The 11403-nt window shown below is 35.9% G+C and overlaps 1 protein-coding gene across 1 annotated transcript in view; it reads right to left on the bottom strand.

The window, feature by feature from the left end:
* The window catches only part of PM20D2 (peptidase M20 domain containing 2), a 31225-nt gene continuing 21646 nt past the window's right edge, over window positions 1825-11403 (bottom strand). Inside the window, exons 5-7 of the mRNA XM_013992683.2 lie at window positions 8554-8689; window positions 7151-7258; window positions 1825-6916 (exon numbers count right to left, since the gene is read on the bottom strand). Coding sequence (XP_013848137.1) covers window positions 6762-6916; window positions 7151-7258; window positions 8554-8689 — 399 coding nt within the window. The 3' untranslated portion in view covers window positions 1825-6761. The remainder of the gene's footprint in view (window positions 6917-7150; window positions 7259-8553; window positions 8690-11403) is intronic.

Below are 11403 nucleotides of genomic sequence, written 5' to 3'. Positions count from 1 at the left end.
AACAGTCATATTCAGCATTGTTTTTTAAAGTGATCTTCTAAAGGCTTGTTTACATTTATATCCACACTAGTGATTATAGAAGAATACTCAAATTGAGCTTTGTGATGGAGGAATATTTTAAAAATATTCCTGGACAAATATTTCGTCTTATTTTCTTTAATCTGAGTTTGGTGCTTGAGGGCTATAGACTTTAGAGGAGGTTCTTTGCCAACTTGAATGAGATCAACAAATCAGCTATAGCTCTGAACACAGTGCTTAGCCATATAGTAAGTTAAAGTTAAAACTCAAATTCCTCCACCACAAAGCTCAATGGAGTTAAATTTCCTCCACCACAAAGCTCAAGTAAGTTAAATTTTTTTTCTTTAATTCTGAGGTACCAAGAATTTAAGAATAGATTTGGGAAGTGAATTTCCTTCCTTTTCCTCCTTTTTTTTGAGGTGGGGGGGGGGAGTAATTTGTAAAGTTCAAGTTATAAAAAGCAGAAAAAAAAATTCATAATCCAATTAGCCATGGGCAATTATATTGCTTTCATCTTTTTTTCTATATATTTGTATATAGTTGCCATATTTTATATAAAAATTGACATCAGTTCTTTTCCATGACATAGTATGACCATTTCCCCACTAAAAACTCCCTATATTTTGCAGCCATTCATTCCATACTATGAAAGTGCAAGGCAATCTTTCCCTTATTATCAGATTAAAAAATAATACTGTGATGAATACTCTTACGTATATATTCCTGTCACACTCTAGACTATTTCCTTACATTAAGGATGAAAGTATAGAATTGATGCTGTTTTGAGATCAATGTTCTTTACTATGTTGAATAAATAATATGTAGTATAATTCTAGTTTCTTAAAGGCTTTTTAAGACCTCAGAAATCACAAATGGCATTAAACTACACCTTAGTCCTATGTGATTCTATGGAACAGTAGAAATGCACTCAAACTAGCTTAAGAAGAACACAGGGGAACTGCTCAGATATGAAGTAAGTAGAGAGAAATACAGCTGTGCCTGAGGAAAACTAGAAAGATTTCAGGCAGTTTCTCTTTCTGGGCAGTTACCTTTACATTTTTCTGGGTGATGGCTTTATTTGCTATGGAGATTGTCCTTCTCTGCTCACACAGGTCATTCAGCTCCTCATTTGACCTTAAAATTCCAAGGTTCATCATCACCTAGATGACCTCACCTCAGTTCTCAATTCCCAGGAGAGCTAATTCAAGTCAAAATTCCATTTCAGTTTGTATAGGCCTTCAAGAGAGCTTGAAAGACGCTCAACTGGTCTCTTAGTAGATGTTAAAGAAATTTGTAACCAGAACCAGAATAAGATTTTCCCACTCAGCCTATCCTGAGCTCAGTGATTGCAAATGAGGTCAGAACTAGAGGGACACTTCACCCTGTTAAAAACAAACAAAATAACATGATCAGTGCTTATCCATATAGCATATTCATTTTAGCACCTGACACTAGTGAAACATTTTTTTAAAGGATTGATCTTTGAAAATTCTCACATAAATTATGACATTTATAGCTTAAAAGCAAATTGACAGGGAGCTTCCTGGTGGCTTAGTGGGTTAATGATCCGGTGTTGTCGTTGCTATGACTCTGGTTACTGCTGTAGCTCAGGTATGATTCCTGGCCAGGAACTTCCACATGCTTCAGGGGCATCCACAAAAAAAAAAAAAAAAAGCAAATCAACATCTGCAATACATCTGATGACTAAGAAAGTATAATACAATATATTTGGGTAATTGTAATTCTGCTTTTATTTCATACATTTTCTTAATTCTCCACATGTTGAAAAAAAACCACAAGACAATTGCTATTTGATAAACATATTTATTAGCATTTTAGATTTTTTCATACATACCTCAATATATATGTAGATATTTAAAAAATTACTATGATCCGATAGTAGTAGAAACTGATTGGGCTTACTTGAAAATACTAACTTCACACATATCAAAATGTACCATCCTCAACTATATAACTGGTTTGCAAAATGCTTGAAGTAGGTAAAAAAAAAGAAATCGTTTTCCATACTTTACAGACTTCTAAAGAGGTGCTGGTTAGCACAAAGACAATTGACTTATATTACAATGAAAATGTACTTTGACAGTCTGAAGGCACTATGAGCATTTAATGCAGGACACTTTCCAGAAGACCAGAGATGCTTCAGGTAAAAAAGTTAAGAAATGTATAAAACATAACTATAGAAAAGTTTTTTAAAAAGAACATCTTATAAAATTAGACAATCGTTCTTTAAGAAAAGACTTTTCATATCAATTTCTTCTATTCAAAGAGACTGAAGTGACTCAGGTATTTTTATATATTGTAGAAACACTTCCTCAAAACTTTCCAAGACCACAGCCTTTGGAGAGTCCCTCCATCCCACTGTTGTTCAGATGAAGCAAATCTTATGAGAACTTGCCACCACCAACAAGCTTTTTGGGCAAGGTCCATATTTTACTCTTCTCCTCATCCCCAGTGCTTAGAAGTAGGCTCTCCTTGACAAATGTTCCCTGAACTCAACTGCTGAAATTATAACAGTTCATATATCAATACAACTTAATAAAAAAACTGTCCTTTGGAGGATCATGGAAATTGAAACACTTTCAGTTTATACAAGTATTCATAAACACATGAAAATATTCTAGTTTCTTCTAAACACCCCAGCCCTTATGAGTACTATAGGAAGAAGCAATTAAAAGGGAAAATTACCCCAAGTAGTTCATAAAACGCAGGTAGTTTTTAAAACGAAAAGCAGTCTGAGAATTTTAAGAGGCAAGCTAAATATTAGCTATACTCAATCTTATTATAAAGTATATAGTAACTTAGCAGTGCCACATAATTGTTTTATAAAGGTCCCATATTCAGTCAGGCTTGCTGTTAAAATTAAGTCACAAAAGAAAAAAATATTTTCAGAAGTTCTCTTTGTGGCTCAGCGGTTAGCAAACCCGTCTAGGATCCATGAGGATGAGGGTTCGATCCCTGGCATCGCTCAGTGGGTTAAGGATCTGGTGTTGCCGTGAGCTATGGTGTAGGTTACAGACACAGCTTGGATCTGGCGTTGCTGTGGCTGTGGCGAGGGCCAGCAGCTGTAGCTCCCGATTTGACGACTAGCCTGGGAAATTCCATATGCCTCGGGTGCAACTCTTAAAAAGAGAGAGAAAACATTTTCAACCTATAATTAAATTTAAACCATTACTTTGGATTATATCTTTAAAGTCTATTAATTTAACAAAGATAACCAAAAGTTGATACTTGACAAAAAGGCTTTCAGTTCAGGCTGTGCACAATGAAAAATTGTGAAAAAAAAAAAAGCATACAATAAAAGCATTTTCCATAAAAACAAAGATACCTCAAGTAGGTCCACCCATATCTCTAGCTAAGGTCAGAGTTAATTCAATATTTTAAAAATCATATTAGTTTCAACTTAATAGTATATTATAAAATCATATTATATTCAACTTTCAGTTTTTTTTTTTTTTAAAGAGTCAGGTCTTAGTGTACTCAAAGGAAATTAAGCATATTAAAAAGACGATGGCTTCAAAGACTATACAATCTAGTGGAGGAAGAATGTATAATCACTGAATCTAAACGATAGTAAAGTGTCATCATTCAAACTAATTCTGGGAGAAAAACTTAGTTGGCCCCTTCTTCAAAAACATGATTAAAAAAGTATCAACTTTTAAAAGTCCCAGCCATATGCCAACCTCCTAAAAATATTCATCTGTTAAGTATAAAGAGCTATATATATATATATATATATATATATAAAACCCTTCTTATCTAAAAGTGACACAGTTCTCATGTAATCTAGTGGTTTCTCATTTATCTCCCCAAATCTTTGAAGACTTAATCCAAAATGTGAGCACTATTCAACAATGGTAATTTATGCTAAGAAGCATATACGTTTATGAAAATTTAGCATATTACAAATATGCCACTGAATTATGAGGCTAAAGAAAGAACTCAGTTCCAAAAGAAGAAACCACTGTGACAAAGGAAGCAGTCTCCCAAATTCAGGTGGATACTGAAGATGAGCTACAGCTGGTTCCTCTGGACATGAGATTTTCTGACCTGGCATTTTTCTATGTATTTATTTACACCTTTTAGTGTAATATGGCTCAATTAACTCAGTGTATACAAGAAGTAAAAAGGGGTTTTAAAAAATCTGAAGTATGTTAAATAGCTGTTAAAGTAATACTAATACTAATAACGTAAAGTAATAATAGGCTGAAATGGCAAGGTGAGATCTGGGGTGGGGGCAGCCGAATACTCCCAGATAAGACTCCAGAGCACCAGTTCATAACCTCTTTTCGGACAGGATAAATCCAGGACCTATTCCAATGGATAATCTCATATTTTGACCAAGTTTTTAAAATGCTGAAAGGAAAACAGTCTCACAGAAACTCAGAAATGACGTAATCCTCGTGGTACATTGACACCACCTCTCAGGCTGGGCTGGGGCAGGCGGTGTTGCTACACATCACACCTCTTCCCTGCACACCAGCAGCAACTCCACACCTTGCAGGATACTTGTCAGGATGCAAGTAAATCAGTAAAGTCAGAATGCTAACCTGACACTAATTTGTTTCTAAAAGGGAGATGACTCCAAACAATCAACTGGTGATAGTTCACAAAAGACAGAATATCAGTATGTCAGGAGACTGGTTAACAGTAACTGTTCTAGACTTTTATCAAGGCTTTAGAGCGTAAGGGCACATTCCTTAGAGTGTGCAAGATTTACATAAGGATTTTTTTTTTTTTTTTTCAGCTGCACCTGCAGAATGCAGAAGTTCCCAGGCCAGGGACTGAACCTGAGCCACAGCAAGTGACAATGCCAGATTCTTAGCCCCTAAGCTACTGGGGAACTCCCTATATAAGGAATTTAAAGCTTGTAACTGAGAAGTTTATTAATTGATAATTAGGAAACTAACTGTTTTGATAAACCAGAGGTCTTTGGATAGCCATTCTCAGCATGAAGCCTTTGTTCATCCTTTTCCTATCTGGAAAATACATCCCACCATGACATTTTGAGATTATAAATAATCAGACAAAGAGTGTCATGGAGGATCAAGCTCTAAAAGCAGAGATGAAGAGTTAGAAGAGCGGCTTGCATAGGGGACGGTCTTAAGGCAGCAGGGTAGCTACATCCTAGAACAAAGTAAATGCTAAAAGAAAGCAAACTTCTAAAGTGCCAGAACCCCCAATAAGGACAAGCCCAGTGCATTATAAAGGTCGACACCAGGGCACTACCATCTACATCCCTTTCTCAATGTTTTCAATTCAGAGGACTGAAGTTTTATTCTAGGATAAAATGTGATTATATGTTGTAAACCAAAGAGAATGTTTTTATTTTACTGTTATATAGGAACCCTTTAAAAACGTACAGACCATTTTTAGCATGCTGGCCATATAGAATCAGGCCGCTTGCCAAATCAGGCTACAGTCAGCAGACCCCTGATACAGAAGAAAAGCAATTCTCAACTATTCATTCTCCTCTAAAATTCTCCCCTCTTTCTTTCAACTTTGAATAATTTCAGATGAGGAATTAGAGTTTAAAGGACTCTATGGATAAGGGATCTCATCTAACTTTCCAAATGAGAAACTAAAGACTCAGGGCACCCAAGTGACTGGTTTAAGGTGCAGAGGCCGAACGCTGCCTTTTCTCTCCTTCCATTTTGGGGACACTTTCGCTCAAATGTGAGGACTCCCTTTAAAGTACACTGGACCTTCACTTATTCACAGCTTAAAATATTTGTTACACTGGATACTTTTTTCACATTCTTTTATTATGTTCAAGAAAATCACACCAGAAAAAACTTAAAATGCTTTTTAGTTTGGCTTGTGCTAGCATGCTTAGAATTCTGTCGCCTAAACTCAGTAAACTATACTGTCCAGTCAGGCTGGACAGAATGGTCTGGTTCTGAGGGGAAGCCTGAATAGAGGTGCTAGGTAGAAGGGACCAGTTTCAGGCATTAACAGTCAAAGTAAGGAGGCACTGCTCCTCTCTCAGTAAATTCCTCTAGACATATGGGGTCACCAAGCAAACAGCTTATGGGAAGGGTCTAACGCTATCCATCTTTTTTCCTATTACAGAAATATGGAATGAGGAAGAGCACTTTAATGCCACTTCTTAGAGTAAATTTGAGAATAAAATTTTTTTCATTTTCCTTCAAATGGTAAAAACCAAAGTTTATTCTTTGTACCTGAGTTTCTCATGGTTTCTGCATAGCATTCCTGATTAAAAGCACTACCTTTATTACCAATGAAGAAATTTTCTAAATCTAAGCAGGTATAGTCAGAGAGTCCAAATGAACTTTCCCTAAATTTAGTGCTTGAATTTTAGAACAACTTTAGAGCACAAGTTTACCACCCTCTACCAAAAAAATCATTCAGGTGTCAATTCTGAATATAAGGTTTGAAATTTCTTGGATCTTTTAAAGTATATTCATACAACATATGGATTTAGAAAATATAATCTCTGATAAACTGTGTCATCCAGGTTATTTACAAAATGCTATCACATACCAGCTCTGAAAAACTATAATTCCATCAGATACAGATTTGTGAAATTTTGATTCTAAGTATGAGGTGACATGTTTTCTCCACATCACACCCTCACTTTTCAGGTAAGAGAAACATGACTCCTTTAAGACTGAAAAACAAGCCACATCCTCCTCCCTATTAAAAAAGATTAAGGAAAAAATCACACTTCTTAATGATCCATAAGTGGCTCCTAAACTTTCCTTTTATTCTACTGTATTTAAAAACTCTTCTTCTCGAAGTTTCAATTTAAAGTCCTCTCTGATTTTTTCTAGCAACTCTGGCTTAAAAATAACATCCAATGCAGTCATTGCCAGCGCTTTGGCCGTTCGCAAGGTGTAGAACTGAGCTTCTTGTGACCCTAAAAGATAGAGAAAATGAATAAAGATAACTTCATATGTATTACAATTGATGTGTCAGTTTTTAGGTCAGCTTTCAATATCTAAATCACCTCTCCTACTGCCCACCATAACATAGATTTACCGAGGTCATGTTAGGTAAGGAAATAATAATAGGCTAAAATAAATAGTTAGAAAGGCAGCTATGGCTACAAAGAGAGAGCATGTGCCAAACATTCGCTTCTAATAACACTTACCTGCAGCTTCAGTATATTGTTCTGTATGATTCAAGGCTTGAGATCCAATGTAAAAATATGGATGAATCCCAGGAACCACAAAAGTAACATTTCCAAAGTCGGTAGATCCTTGGAAAGGTAAGACAAACCATGAATTTCTAGTTGCTAGTCCAGTGGACACTAGAGGACACTTAATCTCCACAGTGCCTGTCATGATTTACCACTCCTTCCCTTCTAGAAATTCTCTACCCTTTTGGCTCCCATGACTTCACTCTTTCCTGACTGTCTGGCTTCCTCTGCCTCCTTCTCTAGTCACTCCCTTGGCCTGTCTCCTAAGTGCAGGAGATCCCTAGGGTTTCGCCTCGGGCTACTTCTCCCTCTGTGTCCTCCGGCAACCACATCAACACTGAAACCTGTGTTTTCAATTAGCTCTTGTGTACTGACAACCCCTCAGTCTCCACCTAGACAACTTTTAGGGGTTCCAGATTCAACAGGCTACTGGAGAGCTTTCCTTAGAAGTTCTGTGAGCACCTCAAATTTAACAAGCTAATAATTTATACCAACCCACCATACTCCAGCCTGCTCTCTCTTGAACATTCTTATCTCCCTGAATGACATCAATACCCAGTTTTATCTCCAGGTCCTTCTGAATGGACTTCACCAACATCTATTATATTTTAAGAGGCACATGTCTAACATACAACCATATTAGTAATAATGCTCTTAAAAGGGAAAAAACCCAAAATAATCTGATATGCTTATGATTATTTAAATTCTAATAGTTGTTCTCCTCAGAAACTGAGGAGTTTCTGCCCCCATATAATAAAGTCCTTAGTAACCTGTTTACTGATGACTGAGAGTGCATTAAAATTCTATTTCCCCTCTAAACTGCTTTCTTAAAAAGTAGAACTAAGGAAATTTAAACACTAGAAATAGCTGGAACATAAAGCAGAGTACACTGGCTATTGCTAAAAACAAATCTGCTCATTTGACATTCTACATTCACTGAAGAGTTCCTTAGTTTCTTTCCTCTAATTAAATTTGTGAAAATACGTCATTTAAAAAAATGAGCAAGGGAGTTCCTGTCATGGCTCAGTGGAAACGAATCCAGCTAGCATCCATGAGGACACAGGTTTGATCCCTGGCCTCACTCAGTGGGTTAAGGATCAGTGTTGCTGTGAGCTGTGGTGTTAAGTCGCAGACACAGATCTGGCGTTGCTGTGGCTATGCTGTAGGCCAGTGGCTACAGCTCCAATTTGACCCCTAGACTGGGAACCCCCATACGCCGTGGGTGTGGCCCTAAGGAAAAAAGACAACAACAACAACAACAAAAATTGAGCAATACCTCCCCAACCTCCAAACTGTTAAACAAAACCACTGTGCCTTCTTCAAATAGCACAATATGGTTGAAAGGACTTAATTACCTGAAGGGCCATTGAACACTGCATCTTCTGAAATGAAGTCTATGCCCAGCTTTTTTCCGTTTTCAACATAAGCCTTCCACAGGCTCTTATTGGGAAGAACGTTATAATAATCATGTGCTCCAGCTTTAATTTCTACCTAATAAAAAATAATAAAGAAATTTTGAATTAAGAAACTCAAATTCACTACCTAGTTCTCAAACCAGCAATAGTTCTCTAACAGAAAGAGGTTTAAGTGGGGGCACCTTCCCTTTAGGAAATCTTTTACCTTCAGAAAATCTCTCTCAAATATTTTACCTTTAAAAAAAAAAAAAAACCAAAAACTTTTCTATAATGAGAGTTCCTAGGACCCTATCTTTTTTATGTTACATGTGGAACAAAGATCACCTAGCTCTACCAGCCAGTGAGTTTCAGCTTCAGTCACCTAAAAAAGTTGTAGGGGAGGCCAGGACTCTCCATGTTAAGCAGCAGCCCCAAGTAATACTAATGCAGGTGATCCAAAAACTACACTCTTAAGAAACACTGCTCTAGGTTGTAGCCTCTCAAAGAAATAAAGATTTACTAATATTCAATGTACACAGTGACACTGACACTACTGCCTGGTTTGAAAGGTATAAAGTACCCTGAGAGAAAAAGACAGGATTCACAATGGGGAAGGGTTGACTATGGTCCTCACTCATTAATTTCAGGGCATGAAGATACAGAAGCAGTTTATATGTGCCCAGTTAAGAGGATTTACAGATTTAGATTTCATTAAATCAAAATGGGCAATACTCCTGCAAACTAAAGATAATACCAATAACATTAGCAAAAACCAATTATAAAATGGCAGAGATGATTCTTCTATTCTTAGCAACACAAGTTAGAAACAATGACACACTAAGCATATACTACAAGTCAGTCAAAACATAAAAAAATTATTAAAAGACTGTTTAAAGCATAAGGGAAGAAGAGATAAGCATCTACCTCATACAAATTTTAATGTAGTAATCATAAAGATACTCAAAAGAACTCGGAGGAAGAATGGATGAACAGAGTGAAACTTAGAAGTTTTTAACAAAGAGGATTATAAAAAAAGAACCAGAAGAGCTAAAAAATACAATAACTGAATTAAGAAATACACTAAAGGACTCAATAGTAGATTAGATGACACAGAGGAGTGGATTAGCAAACTGGAAGAGAGAGAGTAGTGAAACTCAAACTGAACAGAAAAAAGAAGAATGAATTTTAAAAAATGACAGAGACCTCTGGGACATCAGGACTACGAACATCTGTATGACAGGGGTCCTAGGAGAGAGAGAAAGGGGTAGCGAACATATCTGAAGATAATAACTAAAAGCTTCCCTAACCTAGGAAAGGAAACAGACATCTAGTCCAGGAAACACAGAGAATTCCAAACCAGATCAACCCACACCAGGACACCTTGTCATTAGATGGCAAAAAAAACTAAAGATAAAGAGAGAATATAAAAAGCAAAAAGAGAAAAGGAACAAGCTACATACCAGAAAGAGAATTCCCACAAGACTAGCAACTGACTTTTCAGCCAAACTCTACTGGCCAGAAGGGAGTGGCATGATAAAGGGATGAAAGGGGAAAACCTACAACCTACAAAATCTCTACCTCACACAGCTTTCATTCAAATTTGAAGGAGAGATCAAAAGTTTTACAGATGAGCAAAAGCTAAGAGTTCAACATCACAAAACCAGCTTTACAAGCAATGTTAAAAGAACTTTGTTAAGCAAAAAAAGAAAAGGCCATGATTAAAGATAAGAAAACAACAAAAGGAAAAAAAATCTCACCTCTAATGGTAAATATATAGTAAAGGTAGTAGATCAACTATAAAAGTAAGGATAAAATACAAAAGCAGTAAAATCATCTATTATCTACAGTAAGTAGTTAAGGGATACACAAAACAAAAGGATGTAAAATATATCAAAAACAGTAAAGTGGGGGAAGTAATAAAAACACAGGGCTGTTATAACACATTTGAACTTAAGAGATCAGCAATTTAAAATAATCACTCACACACACACACACACACACACATATATAGTTATATGCAAACCTCAAGGTAACCACAAACCAAAAATGTATAATAGATACATATACAAAAAAGAGAAAAGAATCCAAATTTAATACTAAAAATAGTCATTAAATCACAAGAGAGAAAAAGAAGAAAGGAATAAAAAAGAACCACAAAACCTCCAAAACAATGAACAAGATGGCAATATGTACATACCTATCAATAGTTACTTTAAAAATAAATGGATTAAATGCTCTAATCAAAAGACAGAGGGTGGCTGAATGGATTAAAAAAACAGACCTCTCTCTATGTGCTGCCTAAAAAGACTCATTTCAGATGTAAAGACAGACTGAAAGGGAAAGGATGGAAAAAAGAATTTCCATGCAAATGCAAATAAAAAGAAAGCCAGGGTAGCAATACTTACGTCATACAAATCAGACTTTAAAATGAGACTGTAACAACAGACAAACGACATAATGATAAAGGGGTCAATCCAACAAGAAGATGTAACAACTATGACTATATTAGTATCCCAAAAAGGAAACCTAAATACATAAAGCAAATATAAGATGATATAAAGGGAGAAATTAAAACTAACACAAGAATACTCGGGGATTTTAACACCCCAGTTACATCAAATGATAGATTATTCAGACAGAAACCAATAAGGAAATATTGAACTTAAATGACACATTAGACCAGATGAACTTAACAGATATATACAGAACATTCCATCCCAAACAGAAGAATAAACATTCAAGTGCCCATGCAACATTCTCTATGAAAGACCACACACTAGACCACAAAATAAGTCTCAGTAAATTTAAGAA

Source organism: Sus scrofa, chromosome 1 (assembly GCF_000003025.6).
Source record: "Sus scrofa isolate TJ Tabasco breed Duroc chromosome 1, Sscrofa11.1, whole genome shotgun sequence".
Taxonomy (NCBI): domain Eukaryota; kingdom Metazoa; phylum Chordata; class Mammalia; order Artiodactyla; family Suidae; genus Sus; species Sus scrofa.
The sequence above is the reverse complement of the archived record's forward strand: the minus strand, read 5'-3'. Positions and strand labels throughout refer to the sequence as shown.